Here is a 17,420-nt window from a genome sequence, read left to right on the forward strand (position 1 = left end):
GCCAGCATCCTCTCGTCCTGTGCTCTGTAGTACATAGTTTGTTTGTATAGTGTGTTTTTTGCTGAAATCAAATAGATTCTGCACTGTACAGAAGAACAAGACTCGTATCGTAAGATAGGGAAGAGACCATCAGCAAACACCGAGAATGTATGAATCAAGGGTAATTTGCGGCCGCTGTGAGCACTTCCTTGTTGCCACTCCCACCCCCCTTTTGCAAGTACTCACAGAACACACGAGGCTTTTTGAGGTCAGGGTGAGTCTCATACCTCTTGCACAGGAAACAGAGTGCCAGATTGATATTCCAGTTGGGCTTTTGTGCAAGTGTCTCAACCAGGGCTGTGATCTTTTTTCATCGGCAGTTCTCCATTCGCAGAATGTTGATGTTCCATCTCCAGTGTGCCTGCCAGCACCATCGAGGTCATGGACTGCAAGGAATCCATTCAACCCAGCTGCATGCTCATCCCAAACTTCTGTGATGTGGTTGACAGGCTGGAAGGTGTACAGGGGAAGATAATCCCCTGATACCCACTCCCAGCTGTGCTTCAGCAGCTGCTCAACACTGAATCAGTCCACCAGTGAGGTCCACTGCTGCTGACGAGCATCGAGGTCTGCAGTAGTAATGGTAGTAGCAGCACTGGTAGCCACAGAAGTTGGTGGGGGGGGGGGGGGGGGGGGGCACGAAGGGTGAAAACAGACCAGTCTGCAGGCCCACTGTAGAAACAACAATACTGTGAGGAACAAATGATGCTCCTGACTGTATCTATAAATGTTTGTAAGGTCGTGCATTACCTAGTCTGCGTTACTTGAGGAGACAAGTGCGTTCGACCCTAAAGGGGAAGCAAGTGCAGCGAAGATCTAGAGGTACGTGCTGAAGCGAGGCGCAAGAAAGCGCGCAGGTGCGCGCAAGGCACAGGAACACACGCGCATATTAGCGCGCACACGTATGCGGAAACAATAGAGAGATTAGACTTGAGTGGTAATATGATGCAAGATAAGTGAAGAGAGATGTGAAGTGTAGACAAAATGGATTTCTACTATGTTCTACTAAGTAGTAAGTGGGTGCAAAGTTAAGTCAAATAAAAGTCAAGTAAAGTGAGGTAAGGTAAAAAGGTGAGGAGTAGTATGTACTGCTGGCACTTATATAGCGCACCTAAGCACTGTAATGCGGAGCCGAAGCGCTACTGAGTAGGTATGTAGAGATATATATAAGTAAGGGTCCATGATAAAAATAAGGTGGAATAATATACAATGAGAGAAACGGAAATATACGCACTAGAGAACTTGGAGGACAGTGGATGGATGCATCTGGATGGCTGGTGCTATAGGGCGCTCAAGCGTGGGAACGCGTGCGTGCATATACATCATGAAGCGTGGGAATGGTGCGCGGGAAAGCTGCACCTTGTATAGGGATAGCTGCGGGTAGCGCACAGAGTGATGCTACAAGTTCGTGCTATGCGTTCCTTGGTGGAAACTGCCATATCACGCCATGAGAGGCATGAGTCTCTACACTGCACTTGATGCTGCCATGGAGGTTGATTTGAGGGGAGGAACTGCAGGGCTGAGTGCTGGCACTGGGGGTACTACTACTGCAGTGGCAGGTGGAGCACCTTTTGATCATCAGTTTTTTGCTTCATGTACAATGAAAAACTGCTGACTGTACTCACCATGATGATGACGGCATTGTGATTGACAAGACTCAGTTACCATCTCCAGCTGTGAAACCTGTTCATGAAGCAGCACAAGCTGTTCTGCATTCATCCAATTGGCTTCTTCCTGTGGAAGGCGTGACGATGTGACAAATCCTTGCATGCTTCAGGCATACTGCTCTGGGAGATGTTGCAGTGCCAACCGAGCCTCGTGGTCAACCCTGGCAAGCACAGCTGTCGAGTTTGCTGCAAACTCACGGAACACATCACTTCGGAAGGGTGCAAACATGAATATTGGGCATGTTGGGTCTTTCACAAACAGGACAGCAGCATCCTGTATAAGGACCCAGCACAGCCATGTGAGGAGTCACAGGAAGCCCTTCAGGGCAATATCACATCCTGCACGGCCAAGTGTTGCCTCCCACTGCTGCAGGGCAGCATTCTCCTGCTCGATCCATGGAAAAATCTGCAAGAGGAGCTCTGATGGAGGCTCTGATTCAAATCAGATAATAGGTGAGAGGACAAGCTATCAGACAGTGGACATTGGCTTACCAAGATGGTCCTGAGCTAGGATGTATTGCTCAGGCTTCCTTGCATTGAACATGGCTGCACCGAGCAGCCCTTCGAGTGGGAGGGCACGGTGTAGAGACTCCATGAACTTGTAGCATCACTCTGTGCGCTACCCATAGCTATCCCTATATGAGGCGCAGCTTTCCCGCGCAACGCGCACCATTCCCACGCTTCACGATGTATATGCGCGCGCGCTTTCCCATGCTCGAGTGCCCTATAGCACCAGCCATCCAGATGCATCCATCCACTGTCCTCCAAGTTCTCTAGTGCGTATATTTCCGTTTCTCTCATTTGTATATTGTTCCACTTTATTTTTATCATGGACCCTTACTTATATATATCTCTACATACCTACTCGGTAGCGCTTCGGCTCCGCATTACAGCGCTTAGGTGCGCTATATAAGCGCCAGCAGTACATACTACTCATGTACTACTTTTACCTTACTTTACCCAACTTTACCTACTACTTACTACCTAGAAAGTTACAGTAGAAATCTATTCCTTTACATCTTGCATCTCTCTTCTCTTATCTTGCATCATATCATCACTTAAGCAAACTTATTCTTACACTCTCTCATTTCCGCATACATGCGCGCACTTTCCCATGCTTCGCGCCAATACGCGCGCATGTTCCCGTGCCTCACTTCAGTGCATACCTCTAGATCTTGGCTGCACTCGCTTCCCCTTTAGGGTTGAACGCACTTGTCTCCTCAAGTAACGCAGACTAGGCAACGCACGACCTTACAACATTTTTTTAGATACAGTCAGGAGCATCATTTGTTCCTCACAGTATTGTTGTTTCTACAACAGTCATAGCAGTTGGCAAAGGCATCATTGACACTCCAGCAACCAATGGCTTTCACATCATTGCCAGATGCCCTGTGCGAACATGCAGTCTTTGCTGTGAAGTGTCGAGTGGCATGTGTGGCCTTCGTCAGGCTGATATCGTTCTTGCTGTGTATGAGCTTGACATGGTCATAGTGATCTGAAGGGGGGGGGGGAGGTTCAGTGATCCGATTTTCATACCTAGAAGAGTGTAGACAGGAAAAAAAAAACACCCACTGTTGTATGACATCTGCTTGTCAGGTCTTTCACCCCAGAAGACATACAAGTTGTACCATGACTGGTGGCCAAATTCACCATATCCTGCCTTTGAGAACTCAGGAGCAAATGCAGGGACAGGCTACGAGACTATGTGAAAACATGCAAAAAACAACATGGCAAGGGCTCCAACAGGGCAGAGTTCCATATGAGAGTGTCACAAGGTGCCATGCTCATCAAGACAGCCATGTTGATTGCTCTTCGCATTGTCAGCCAGTGCCACAAGCACCTACATACACCATACAGCAGCATCAGCCCTGGTATTCTAATACTGACCACGAGACTGCATGAAGCTCACCAGGACAGTGTACCCCAACTGAATGTCATCTATGCAAACTTCGGAGAGAAAAAGATCAGACAGCTGCAACATTCTGGTGCCCTTGCCTCACAATGCTGTCGAGGCACCAAATAGCAGCATGGTGCAGTCACAGAGACCAACAAACACCTGACAAGTGCCTGAGAATTTGCTCAGACACCATCCTGAGCACTTTGTGAGCTCTTCGGTAGTATATGCATCTAGGAAAAGAGCAGAGACATTCAATCAGTCATCAAACAGACACAAGCAAAGGAAACACTGACCTGATGTGGTCCCAGAGGCTTTGAGCACCTGAGAGCTCTCTGCACGCTTCAGCTCATTGTGTTTTGCAGCAGACTCGATTTTCTGGATGCGGTTGTCATCACGCAGCCGAACTTGAGCCTCAGGCACTCCAAGGTAGAGGTGGTGGTGGCTCATCCGCCAGTCCTCAAGGGCACTAATGGCCTGCTGGATGACAGACTTGCCGACATTCGATCCAGGGATGGTGTCACTTGACCCCAGTTTCCACTGGATGGAAAAAAAAGGAGCCATCAGCATATTAACGAGCCATCAGGCTCAGGAACACACCTTCTCTCAGGTTCGCTCATGGTTGAGAAATATAAGCACCTTAGCTGTCGAGATTGGCAGCGCAGGCACAGAGGTCCATGTTGGGTTGTTGGCAACCATCTCGGCCTGGTATTGGTCCCAGTAGGCAACATAATTGTGGATGTGGCATGCGTATGCATCGTTTGTACCCTTGTCGGCGCACTCCTCCGCCATGAGGCGGAGACGAATTTTGTGGGAGGTCGCATCCAGTGCATCGAGGGAGCACTGCATGCCATTGGAGATGGCAGCAGCAGGCTCGAAAAGTGTGGCTGCACAGGGAGCTGGTGACGGTGTAGAGAATCATGCCTCTCATGGCATGATATGGCAGTTCCCACCAAGGAGTACATAGCACGAACTTGTAGTGTCACTCCGTGCGCTACCCGCAGCTATCCCTATATGAGGCGCAACTTTCCCGTGCAATGTGTGCCATGCGCGCACCATTCCCGCTGAAGGTACAACAATTCAGATGGTGAGTCTGAACAATGTGTTGGGTCTTGCAGAACCTAGCTGCTATTCGACCCTAAAGGGTTTCTGGACCAGACTCAAGGCTCAGAGGAGAGGAAATATCATAGAAAACTACTGAGCACTCAGACTCATACTGGTAACTGGTGAAAAGATTGATTGCTTATGTAAGCTACAAAAGTGCCAACATAAGGTAAGGTAAAAACAGTCTCTACAAGCCCAGCCAGAAATGAATCCCTACACCGCGCTTCGCGATGTATATGCGCGCGCGCGTTCCCATGCTTGAGCGCCCTATAGCGCCAGCCATCCAGATGCATGCATCCACCGTCCACCATATTCTCTAGTGCGTATATTTCTATTTCTCTCATCTGCATATTGTTCCATCTTTATTTTTATCATGGACTCTCACCCATATATATCTTACATACCTACTCGGTAGCGCTTTGGCTCCGCATGACCGCGCTTAGGCGCGCTATATAAGCGCCAGCAGTACATACTACGAGGGGGAGTTTTTCCACTTACTTTTCAACTTTCCATTTTTACAACTTACTTTTCCTGCAACTGACTACTTACTACTCACTTACTACTTAGCAGAGTATAGTAGAAATCTATTTGTCTACACTTTGCATCTCTCTTCTCCTACCTTGCATCATATTATCACTTAAGCTTAGTCTTTATCAATTTCCGCATACACGCGCGCGCTTTCCCGCGCCTCGCGCTAATATGCGCGCGTGTTCCCGCGCCTTGCGCGCACCTGCGCTTTCTCGTGCTTCGCTTCAGCGCGTACCTGTAGATCTTTGCTGCACTCGCTTCCCCTAGGGTCGAACGCACTTGTCGTCTCAAGAATAGCAGACTAGGCAACACTTGACCTACAACATTTTTAGATACAGTTAGGAGCATCATTGTTCCTCTCTGTATTGTTGTTTCTACAACGGGTCCTTGACGCAGATCTCACCAGGGTCCATGGCGATAAGTCCATCAGGGATGGGAAGGTGAGCAGGAGCAGCAGTGGGGCATGATGCGACAGGCTCGGCACATAGTAGTAGTCCTAGCATTCAGCAGTGAAGGGTCAGCAACTGCCAGCAAACATGCGAGCATCGCAAGAGAGACACACACCTGGTGCAGCGGATGCAGAGAAAGAGGTGCCAATACCGCAGCACTCCTGTCTTGCCCTGGAAGCAAGGTGCTCACTCGAAGAGAGGGCAGGAGTGCGATGTGGGTCTGGGCCAACTCGCAGTTGAACACATGGGCGCTTCAGAGGGTGTTCATCGGAGAGGTTGGATGGGTGATCTTGACATATCTTCGCAGTCGCGTGACTCGCGTCAGAACTCATGGCTAAGGTACCTGAAACGAAACAAAGAGAACAATGCCAACATCGAACATCAACATCAGCTGCAGGAAAAGAGGAGGAAGACTTACCAGGAGGTTGAGCACAGGTGGGTACTTGCACGCTGAGCAAGTCGCGTTTTTGTACTTCCCAAGTCCCAAGTCCCACATGCAGATGCGCGATATTGAGCACGGTGGGGATCTGACAGTGTGGGCTTGAGTCTGACACACAGGAGATGGAGATTAGAGTCACGTATGTATGATAAAAATTACGAATTATTGGCGGGGGATAGAGTACCAGCGGAGTGACTAAGAACAGAGGTAGCACGAAGAACAGATGGGTTTTTGAAGGACGTCAGGCCATCGCAGTCCTGCGTCGTTTTGTTTGTTGAATGGCAGGTGACAGGGAAGGCTCGTTCGGCGGGGCTCACTGGTGCCGGCATGTCCTGCTGTTGTTGAGGGACGATAAGGATGATGACGATGACGACGACAACGGTGAGAGAGAAACGGACTTACCAAAACAAGCGACTGAACAGCAGCTGAGAGCACGTCTGAAAGTGGTAGGTGAACCCCAGGGAAAACTGGACATGGCCAAAACGGTTGAGATCAAGCGGAATATGACGAATTTAGAAGCACCATATTTCACTATAGGAGACTCGCTGTGGAGACAAATAGAATATTTCACATCTGTTGCAATCTTCTCGAATGTTGTAGGATATGTTAAGAATATTGATATCATATTTCAGCATATTTCAATCAAGTTCCACTGGTACGACAAAATAGGTTGTATTCGGGTGAAATATGGTATAATCTACTGATACAAATGCTTCGACCTGTGACCAGAAAACACGATATAGGATGATAGTGATAGAACTAGCACAACAGTGTGAAGCAGGCAACCTCTACGGCAGCAAAAGAACAGGAGCGATGTGGACAGGCGAGGGAGACAATCAGGAGGAAACCGGCAGGCAATAGCAAAATGGAACAGGAGTGATGTGGAGTGAGACAGGCAAGCACAGGTAATTTGAAAGCGACCAGCAGGCGATGACAGGAATGATGTAGACAGGAGAGGAGTTAGACAAGCGAGCAGGCAACAGCGGGGATATTTGCTTGGGCTGGGCAAGTTAATACATGGGACCATCAATGACTTTGCTGTTCTTCGTCCAGCGCCCTGCTTTTCCTAAGAAGTCTCAGCGACTTGATAATATGAGTAGCAAGGCTGTACTTACAAGTTCTCCAGCCTCCCTATCATAAGACTGTGGACAGAAGTGTCAGTAGAATGAAAGGGTATGGTATCGAGGATGGTAGTGGTTTTGGTACAGGCGCCAGCTTCAAGTTTGAACTTGGAACAGCCTGAGTCTCGGAGTCATTAGACTGGACAACATAAAGAGGAGTTCCACTTACTGAGCATATGACCTTTGTTATGATACATATGGTGATAACATACTTGAATCGAAGATTCACACAATCCGCTGAGGAAGTTGGCGACAGTAGGAGGATGGTGACTTGGCAGGAAGATGATGTTATGAGGAGAAGTGGGAAAAAGAGGGTTGCCCCAACGAATTATAACTTTGGGGTGAATGATGTCACAAACTCTGCGCAAACAAAAGAGTATGTACTAGCCATTGTGCGATGTATGTGATGCAGCATGATGTGAAGTAGTTGATGAATTGCATAGCAGAAGTGCGTTGTAGAAACAACAATACTGCTAGGAACAAATGATGCTCCTGACAGTATCTATAAATGTTGAAAGGTCGCGCGTTGCCTAGTCTGCGTTACTTGAGGAGACAAGTGCGTTCGACCCTAAAGGGGAAGCGAGTACAGCAAAGTTCTAGAGGTATGCGCCTCAGTGAAGCACGAGAAAGCGCAGGTGCGCGCGTATAAGCGCGAAGCGCAGGAAAGCGCGCGCGGGTATACGGAAATTGATAAAGACTAAGCTTAAGTGATAATATGATGCAAGGTAGGAGAAGAGAGATGCAAAGTGTGGACAAATAGATTTCTACTATACTCTGCTAAGTAGTAAGTGACTGGTCGGAAAAGTAAGTTAAGGTGAAAAGTAAGTTGAAAAGTTGTGTGTCGGCGCTTATATAGCGCGCCTAAGCGCGGTCATGCAGAGCCGAAGCGCTACCGAGTAGGTATGTAAAGATATATATAAGTAAGGGTCCATTATAAAAATAGAGGTGGAATGATATGCTAATAAAAGAAATGGACATATACGCACTAGAGGGTTTGGTGGACAGTGGATGAATGCTTCTGGATGGCTGGCGCTATAGGGCGCGCAAGCGCGGGAACGCGCGCGCGCGCATATACATCGCGAAGCGCGGGAATGGTGCGCGCATAGCGCGCGTTGCGCGGGAAAGTTGTGCCTCGTATAGGGATAGCTGCGGGTAGCGCACAGAGTGACACTACAAGTTCGTGCTATGCACTCCTTGGTGGAAACTGCCATGTCACGCCATGAGAGGCATGAGTCTCTACAGCGTGCGGTGCACGTGCGAGTGTCGTGCGAGCGCTCGACAAACTTTAGTGTGATCAACAATGCAATGGCCGCAGTGTGCGCATCAAATCGATAATGATGTAATGTTTTTACGATACGATGCATAGACGATCGTGTCATTGAAGATTACACAATATTATAGCATAAATTATATGTCTAAACAATATTCTGCTTGATCTCAACCGATTTGGCCATGTCCAGTTTTCCCTGGGGGTGAATGTGTACTGGATGGGTGACGCTTCCTTTCTTAGCCACGTGTCACAGGTGTCACCGACGGCGTCACCTGCCTCAGACGGTAATCGGTCGTACACTGTATATATCATGTGATCTCTGGATTCGGTAATTTTGGTGATGTTCAGGCTGTAACTTACTAAGCTTAGAGATCTGAGTAAGGTCCAGTTTGGACAACGACTCCGGGTTCGAAATTTCTGATTCAAACTGCACGTGATGATTGCACGTGATAGGTCCAGATGGCGTGTAAGTATATAGATAGATAATCGGCATATATATGCGTGTCATATCCATCACTGCCATGGATATTGAAGCGCAAATGCAACACGATCGACGACACAAAATCGTGGTCATTATCATCACCATTGTGGTCGCCCAGGTCACACATCTATACCATCTTTTATTCTTATCCCGCGCTGAAAGAATTCCTTACCACACATCCATACTTACTGGGCAAGCATGGGTATATGAACTGATCAGTGGTCATCCAGACAGGATCAGACACAATTTCAGCGTCGACCTTCAAATTTTTGATGAGCTGTTAGCGGTTCTTAACCGACACGGCTTTGTCCAGTCCCGGAATGGGGTAAGCGTGTCAGAGCAACTCGGCATTTTTCTCTACACGTGTGTTACTGGACTTTCGTCTCGCCACGTCGGAGAAAGGTTCCAGCGCTCTCCCGATACGATTACAAGGTAAGTGCCTAACTTTTGATATAACTATTGTTCAAGTTGTGCTGATTTCTGCAGATATTTTAAACGCCTACTCATGTTCTTTTCATCGGCTCCCTTCTACACCTTGAACGTCCGCTTCCTGGACCAAAACACCCCACTTTCTGTGGCAATTCACGCTGACCCTCGATTCCGATTCTTCGACCACTGTATTGGTGCTGTTGACGGCACCCACATCCGCGTTTTTGCGCCGCTTGAAGACCATGTTGTCCTGCGCAACAGGAAAGGCTTTTTATCGCAGAACTGCTTGTTTATCTGTGACCTCGACTTCTTTTTCATTTACTCACTCACAGGGTGGGACGGCTCAGTTGCCGATGCTTCCCTTTGGAACGACGCATGCTCTCATGATTTGCGTGTGCCCAAAGACAAGTATCTTCTAGCCGATGCTGGCTTTGGTACGTGCGACGCACTTCTCGTGCCTTATCGAGGTGTCCGCTACCACCTGAAGGAATGGCATCAAGCTAATCTCGCGTGAGTTCCTTTTTTCTTTTGTCAGTCTGTCTATTAATTTTTTTCTAGGCCTAAAGACCTGAAAGAGTTGTTCAACTTGCGACATGCTGCACTTCGCAACATCATCGAGCGGATATTCGGCGTCATGAAACGACAATGGCGCATCTTAATATGCGCGCCTGAATACTCCATGGACATCCAGTCCCGGATCCCAGCGGCACTTTGCGCCATTCACAACTTCATGCGAAGAAACAACGGTGATATATTTGATCTTGCCCTCGAGTACGGGCACGATCTAGCAGAGGATGATGGTGTTGGATCTGGCGCACATTCAGAGGGACCGGCGGATGCTGCTGAGCGCAGACGCGCAGATGCTCATAGGGACGGAATCGCGCAAGCAATGTGGACTGACTATCTCGCAGAACATGCACGAAGGGGACTCCCATTGCCATAGTTGTAGGTAATACATGAATTTTGTACTACGAAATGATCTGTACGCCGCTACGATACAATCATATATTCTTGTGAGTCAATTGATCGCCGTGGTGCACCACCGCAAAGGACTCGCTTCTCTTCCAACCACTCAAGCCTCGTCACCTCATCCAACGAGTAGAAAATGATCGCCTGGTTCTCGTGTTCAGCTAGAAAGTTGGCAATGCCCAAGCGCTCTTTGCTCGTGAGGTCTGTATATTTATTGAGGAGGGAAATGGCGCTTCCAACATGCATGGAAGGCTGAGGCTGTGGCTGCACTGGCGGCAGCGCCGGCACTAATACAAGAGTCTTCTGCATCTCACGTACTACTTCTACGAGGCTTTTCATCGTTTCGGTGCCCTCCTGCTGTGCCAATAGCGTGGCAGATGGTGGCTGGCCTCGTTTCTGAGAGCCTGCAGCTGACGCAGGCAAAAGCGCGCTGCGTTTTCGCTTTCCCCGGCTTATACTTGTCCATGCCGAGCCACCGGCAGAGGTAGACCCTTCCGTGGAAGGAGCGAGAAAGGTAGATGGAGGGTCCACTGAGGATGGTGGCGGGTACACTGAGGATGGTGGCGGGTACACTGAGGATGGTGGCGGGTCCACTGAGGATGGTGGCAGGCCCACTGAGGATGGTGGCGGCCCTGGAAGTGTGTTGTCTGTGGCTGTGGGGATGGAGGATGGTGTGGTGGCATTGGTGGCGGTGGTAGGTCGGAAGACGTGAGAGCCTTTCGACTTGCTTGGCATCAACTGCTGCATGATATCGAAGTGGTCGAAGCCCTTCATCATGAAGGGCCTCGCGTGAGGATGCGACTGAAAACAATATCAGTAGAGGGGTATGCATGCAGTCTATTTGCGATGACGTACCTTTATAAAGCGTGCCCATATGTCGTCCTTTTTGTCCGTGATACCCGCTCCATGATCATCACTCCAAGTAAAACCAGAAGTACACTTCATTTCAACAACACTTTGGTATGCTTTCTTTAACTATAAAAATATATGTCATTGATTTGCTGGCGGCTGAAAGTTCACTGGAAACATACCGATGTCCACTTATTTTTGCAAACTGTGCCAACCTTTTCTGCGCCCCTTTGATGCGGGTGTTTTATCTTGAGGTGCGCATATGCTTGATTGAAGGTGGGCGCCTTGAAGCCCCCATCGCCTGATGCAGGAAGGGCCTGCAGAAGGAACTCAAGAAAGGTGGTTTCTTCTGCCTTCGTCCACACCGCAGGAGCCTTCCTGGTCGTTCCGCAAGATGCAGCAGCTGATGTCACATCTATAGTACCCCGGGAACGTAAGGAATGCGAAGAGCCGCCGCTTGATTTATCAGACATTGTGATGATACTAGAGTATCTTTTGTTTTATTAGATAATAGATGCTTATTAACGCAGTCAGGTCATCACGTGCGGTTTGAGCCAGAAATTTTGAACCCGGAGTCATTGTCCAAACTGGACCTAAGTACTTGGAGTAGACTCGGAGGGCTCCCAAATGAACGTCATGCAAGGTCATACTGTTGAATATTATCATATGAGCTGCGCTCGCTTCAGGAACTTGATCTTGTAGATATCCGAGTCAGAGTCAGAGTTCAATGACATAGTAGATATTCTTACAGAACCAGCAAAAATCACCGCACCTAGGATATCATTGAGACTCAAAATGTACATCCAAGTTCACGCGTGAGTTTGCAGGCTACCTTTGGCAGAAATCCGGAAAAGGCAAATATTGTCATGCCTCGAGGCCCCGGGAGACTTCGGAGGCAATAGAATGTCATAGACTCTGAGCTCCTTCTGCCGTTGAACGTCAAGCTTCTCCACTTCTCGTGCTAGTCTACCCAGACGACCATTGTATTTGTACTGCTCTTGACGTTCCAGACACTCTTCAAGTATGGCCACCAACCTCTACGAAACACTTGGCTTGAGCAGAGATGCTACTCCAGACCAGAGTATGTAGTCAAACACACAATCATAGGCCGAATCTTGCAATTAACGACCCTACTGCAGTTCGCAAGGCTTATAGGAAGAAAGCCTTAGAAACTCATCCTGACCGCTTGCCTCAAGGCGCTACTCCAGCGCAGAAATCTGCATCAGAGGAAATGTTCCGTAAGGTAACTTTCGCAGGCAAGGCGCTCATTTCTTCGAAGCAGATTGAACTCATCATATATTTTAGGTTAACAACGCTTATGAAGTCCTCAGCGACCCAGAAAACCGCAAGGTTCGTGTCAATTGTTCTGTTTTATATTCTGTTTTAATTATCTTTCAGACCTATGACCAGTACGGAGTATGGCCTCCTCCGACTGCCCAGGAGAGTTACACTCAGGGCAACTGGCAACGTCCTACTAGACAACCCTTCCAAGATCCATTTTTTCAAGACCCCTTTTCCCAACATCCATTTTTCGGTCGCAATCATCAAGCAGACCCATTCTTCCCATCTTCACGTCATCCTCACTTTCAGGACTTCACAGACCCTTTCATACTCTTCAATCGGATGTTTGGAGATCTCCACCAAGCATTTTCAAGGGATCCATTCGGTAATCCATTCAGCCATTGGGATGATGGTTTTGGTCGAGGGTTCATGTCTCCAATGTCCATGTCTCCCATCACGAGTTCACCATTTGGATTCCTCACCGGGGGAAACGTAAATGTATACAGCTCTTCTTCCCGTGGGGCACACGCTGGTGGCTCGAATGGCTCTAGATGGGTTTCTGAGAGCTACACAACCTCTACTGTGAACGGCGTTACTCACACCAAAGCTGTTCGTAGAGATTCACATGTCAGTGATGTTTATTTATTTTTCTCTATCTTAACAATCATTCGTTATTCATTAGGGCAACGAGCATGTCACCTACTCATTCCCGGATGGTACTGAGCGCCGCCTGATCAATGGAACCGAGCAACCCTCGAACTCTCCCCCTCTCCCATCTCATCATAACAATCGTGCCATCGCTGCACCGCCGCCAAGTCAAGGCCCTCCACCATATGAAGCTCATGTCCCACCGCCAGCTGCAGGATCTACGCGCTCATTACGGAACGCTCATTCCAGGTCCCGGAACTACGTAAGGCAACCCCAAGATCCTAACCTCACATATGATACTCACTCAATGCAGCCACAGGCGCCTTACGCATCGCAGTATGCGGATCCGAATTCGCCTGGTGCGTATCCGGTTTGCGTGCGTCCACCAACGCTGACTCGCGGTCGTGTTTTTCTTCCACAGGACATCGTCAGAAGAACAAGAGCCGCGATAGCGTTGACGATGCGCGGGGTGGGTCTGCGTGGAACTCCTGGAAGTGAGTTACGATCAAGATGATGGAATTATCTTTTATTCCATACCTGACCACTCATTCTGATTGCTTATGGTTCTGTTTACTCCTGCGATATATTTGTTATTTGTATGTTTTCATTTTGTACCTTCATCCACTGTATGTTGTGTTCCATTTTCTTACCTCCCTATGGAGAACTCGGCCGTGTCTTACTGATGTAATAGGCCTGCTGACAATGGAGGAACTAACTATCTCAACAAAATTTTCCAAATTTCATTAATCATTACATATCTGCGCCGTGATAAACCAATACTTCAATCTCACTGCTCACAACCCTTCAAAGAAAGACAAATCTTGTGCAGTCAGCCCACCCGTCTGAACCGGCTTCGCAGGCGGCCTCTCGGCTCGCGACGATGACGGTGACAACGATGCAAATGACAATAGCGGCTGGGGCAACGGCGCAAGCGGCGGGGACGGCGACAACTGAGGTACCATTGTAGACTGCACCTTCGGTGGCGGTGTCCCAAACTTCGGCGCCGACAGCACTGCGCCACCATCGCTCAACAGATCCATATCCCGACCAAATGACGGAGAAGCAGATGGTGGTGGCAGTACGGGGTGGCTGGAATGCGCATTCAGTGGGGATGGCCACTGCCCGCGCTGTGTGGCAGCATGTTCGAGAAGACTCTGCGTGCGTATGTGTATAGACGTGCCAGGCCGCGAGCTTGGCATTGCCGCTACCGCTCCTCCAATCATCTTTGAGGGCTTGGCTGGGACGGGCGGCGGGGAGGGCGTACGGATCTGCGATGAAGTCACAAAGTCGTCAAAGTCGTCGAAAGACATCGAATTTGATGATTTGCTGGAGTTCAGTGCTTGTGCAGAGGATGGTGAATTGAGAGATGAGTCTATGGACTCGCGCGGTGCTGGGAAGGGAACTGCGCGTGGGAGGTTTGAGAAAGCGGAGAATGAGTCATCGTCATCGTCATCATCCTGAAATGCGGCTGCTGCCCAGCCGGTGTTTGGGAATGATGTGAGAGTAGCTCCCGGTATGGGATGCACGCTGGGCCGTGGTGTCTGCGGCGGTGAGATAGGGGGTGGCAGGAGTGGTGGTATCGAAAGTGCAGAAGGCGCCTTGGGTGGCGGAGGAAGCTGAAGAGGTGAGTGCGTTCTCGAAGATGGTTGAGGTGGCGAGGATGTTGCAGCTGGTATTATTGGGTTGGTGTAAGCAGAAAAAGTTGTATTAATTGATGAAGATGGTTTTGGAGGTACCGCCGGGCTATGCGGACGCGAGAACGACATCTCTGACGTCACTGGCGACAATGGTGGCGGCAGCGATAGAGCACGAGCAGAAGCATGATGCGGAGAACTACGCGCAGGCTCCAGCGTAATGCCCAAGCCACTCAGACCGACGGAAGGGGGTCGGCTGGCATTCACAGATGGAGGTTTTGGTGGTGGTGCGAGTGGGGGTGGAAGCTTTGTAGGCAATGGTGTTGGATTTGAATTTATCAAACTCGACAGCGCTTTCAGCGGGGCATCATCCGTGTCGTCATCGGGGTCATGTGCACTTGGCACAATATCGGAAAGGAAATCAAGGTCGTCTGTTGACAGAGCAATAGACTTGCGCTCAGATCCAGTACCTCTGGCACGTGAGAAACGGTTCAGAAAGCGCGAAACGGCCGATGGTGCAGGTGTGACCGTTGGAATCATGACATCAGGAGCTGCGGATGAGCTGGCCACTGGGGATGAAGGTACTAAAATAGTTGGAGTGCGAACGGGAGAAACATCACGTTTATCTGGCACCTGGGGCTTTGTGTTATCGATGCTAGAACGCGCAGGTATAGACGGTGGTCGCGCATTTTCGACCTTTGCGTCTGCAGAAAGTATTGATGATGATGCCTTGCGGTTCCAGAATGAAAGCAATCCTGCGCCAGGCTTCTTTGGATGACTTGGATCAGTAATAGTAGCGCGTTCGTCTTTTTCTAGGATTCGCCACCCCGCTGGAGCATCGTCCACAGGAATATCTTTCCTAGCTTTGACTGATTTCTCCCAGTCCGTTGATCCTTTGGAACTAAGGAGGAGGGCCATTGGGCTCTTACGTGTCAAAGGCATATGCCTCGTGAGCTTGAGCGCGTTATTTAACTCTTTTGCAGTGGCTGTCTGTGAGAACTGCGTTGGAGGGGACAAAACCATGTTCTCAGGGATTAAGTCGTTTAATAAAACCGCACTGAAGTAAAAGGTATGTAAATTGCACCGTAGGGAAATACCGGGTTATGTACATACATGTTCTCAAGTCCATCAACACCAGTCCTCCAGTTGCTAGTATCCGAGTCGAAGGCCGTCCCTGGCCAGAGCTCACCAGAGACTTCCTGGCACTTCTGAACGAGAGCTGCCATCATTTCTGGAGGCTAAACACTAGTAAGTTAGATTCACGCACATAAATACCATTCATACCACTGCACGATTTAACTTCTCTTTCTCTTGTCGCGCCGATTCCCATTCATCTAGTGGCTCTCCAGCACCGACAGATACCTCCGATGCAGATGTATCCACCCAAGCGGCACCCCACTCATCACCATCGTCTATTGAGAGGTTTACTGGGTCTGCCCATACCTCACTGTCATCCTCAGTTTCCTCATCTTCCCCTTTGACAGACGGGCTGGCTTCAAAATCACCATCTACATTAGGGCTGTCTGGAACTTGGGGAGTAAGATCGATTGTTGGTGGCACTAGGTGAGGCTCTACGGAATCTGGGGGAGCAGGTCCTGCAACGTTGTCTTCTTCGCTGGCTGCGGGTACGGGACATACGACTTCATCTTGAGTCTCTGAATCAACAACTGCTTCTGTTATTCTCCGACGAGAAAGGTTTATCTTTGCGTACGTCGAAGAGCCCCACACGCCACTGTCATCGATGGAAGAGGTCCAGAGAGCGTCGCTGGTGTGAGATGATTCTGGCCATTGTGCATCGTTGCTTGCGGACCATGATGGAAGTCCTATATCTTCCTCTTGATCCTGAGTTTTATTTCCAATGGTATAGTTCCAGGACGGTGTCGGGATGGGTGTCTTGCGATTGTTTGGCTGATTGTCTGGCTGCTCCCAGGTTGTGGCCCAAGGGTTGTTCATAGCAAGTAAGTTGAACCTGTTCAGGCTGCCACTGAAGAAGAATGTTTCAGCCGTTCACTCGCGATATTGGGCAGACTCTAGTTTGTCCAGGATGCAGCTATACATACCCTTACCCTAAAAGAATGTCAAACTCAAACACTTCAAGTGAAAGTTGCATGACCCAAGTTGTGGGGGGTCGCGTGGGAATATTAATATTCGTTCTTGTACCATCACTGTCATGACAGGTCGAGATCGTGCAAATTGGCTGGTTGCTCAGCGCTCAGTATCGGGTTGTTCGACCTCAGCCGCATGTTTATGATGGCGATCTATCCTTTTGAAGGTCAAGCTGGGATCGATCTGAACAAGGACTTCGGTACCATCGGCGGTGTCGTTGCGTCAAGTACTCGAGTGTGTTCGTGGATTCATGGGAGCCCGATCAACTCTACATCAATCATCGTGCAACGTCCCGCTTGTTGACCTTGGGTCTAGAACGTCGCCCATCACACGTGGCGGTCCCTTATCATGATGATGCACCGTATGCGCTGCAGTGGATTCCCATCAGGTCGGGATTGGTGTAATCAACTGGCTTCCATATGTTTTCATACGGAGCTTCATGAGAGCTATCTGTGCTCGGCCGATCGTATACGGTGAGAACCGCAACCAAACCCCGCAGAATTTATTGAAGC

At 49.2% G+C, this 17,420-nt stretch overlaps 4 protein-coding genes across 4 annotated transcripts; 1 reads left to right on the forward strand and 3 right to left on the reverse strand.

Annotated features, from left to right (window-relative positions):
- Positions 1 to 2,013: 2,013 nt before the first annotated feature.
- F5891DRAFT_974358 (uncharacterized protein) lies at positions 2,014 to 6,013 on the reverse strand (the record flags this gene model as incomplete). The annotated part of the gene is made up of 13 exons (XM_041376450.1): positions 2,014 to 2,138; positions 2,199 to 2,252; positions 3,025 to 3,201; positions 3,279 to 3,399; positions 3,616 to 3,653; positions 3,768 to 3,833; positions 3,897 to 4,140; positions 4,240 to 4,443; positions 5,113 to 5,152; positions 5,261 to 5,263; positions 5,468 to 5,549; positions 5,636 to 5,728; positions 5,797 to 6,013. The coding sequence occupies 13 exons, from the start codon at positions 6,011 to 6,013 to the stop codon at positions 2,014 to 2,016; spliced, it is 1,464 nt and encodes a 487-aa protein (XP_041233269.1).
- A 6,064-nt stretch (positions 6,014 to 12,077) lies between these two features.
- Positions 12,078 to 13,969, forward strand: F5891DRAFT_996605 (uncharacterized protein). The gene is made up of 7 exons (XM_041378386.1): positions 12,078 to 12,320; positions 12,379 to 12,482; positions 12,545 to 12,589; positions 12,638 to 13,147; positions 13,203 to 13,430; positions 13,482 to 13,527; positions 13,590 to 13,969. The coding sequence occupies exons 1-7, from the start codon at positions 12,263 to 12,265 to the stop codon at positions 13,664 to 13,666; spliced, it is 1,068 nt and encodes a 355-aa protein (XP_041233270.1). The 5' UTR covers positions 12,078 to 12,262; the 3' UTR covers positions 13,667 to 13,969.
- F5891DRAFT_210246 (uncharacterized protein) lies at positions 13,815 to 15,898 on the reverse strand. The gene has a single exon (XM_041370914.1). The coding sequence runs from the start codon at positions 15,823 to 15,825 to the stop codon at positions 13,963 to 13,965; it is 1,863 nt and encodes a 620-aa protein (XP_041233271.1). The 5' UTR covers positions 15,826 to 15,898; the 3' UTR covers positions 13,815 to 13,962.
- Positions 15,844 to 16,954, reverse strand: F5891DRAFT_996614 (uncharacterized protein; the record flags this gene model as incomplete). Its single annotated transcript, XM_041378387.1, has 2 exons — positions 16,087 to 16,954; positions 15,844 to 16,040 (listed from the first exon to the last, which is right to left on the reverse strand). The coding sequence occupies exons 1-2, from the start codon at positions 16,753 to 16,755 to the stop codon at positions 15,846 to 15,848; spliced, it is 864 nt and encodes a 287-aa protein (XP_041233272.1). The 5' UTR covers positions 16,756 to 16,954.
- Between the last annotated feature and the right edge of the window lie 466 nt (positions 16,955 to 17,420).

This window comes from Suillus fuscotomentosus, assembly GCF_016647785.1.
Source record: "Suillus fuscotomentosus strain FC203 chromosome Unknown F5891scaffold_2, whole genome shotgun sequence".
NCBI lineage: Eukaryota > Fungi > Basidiomycota > Agaricomycetes > Boletales > Suillaceae > Suillus > Suillus fuscotomentosus.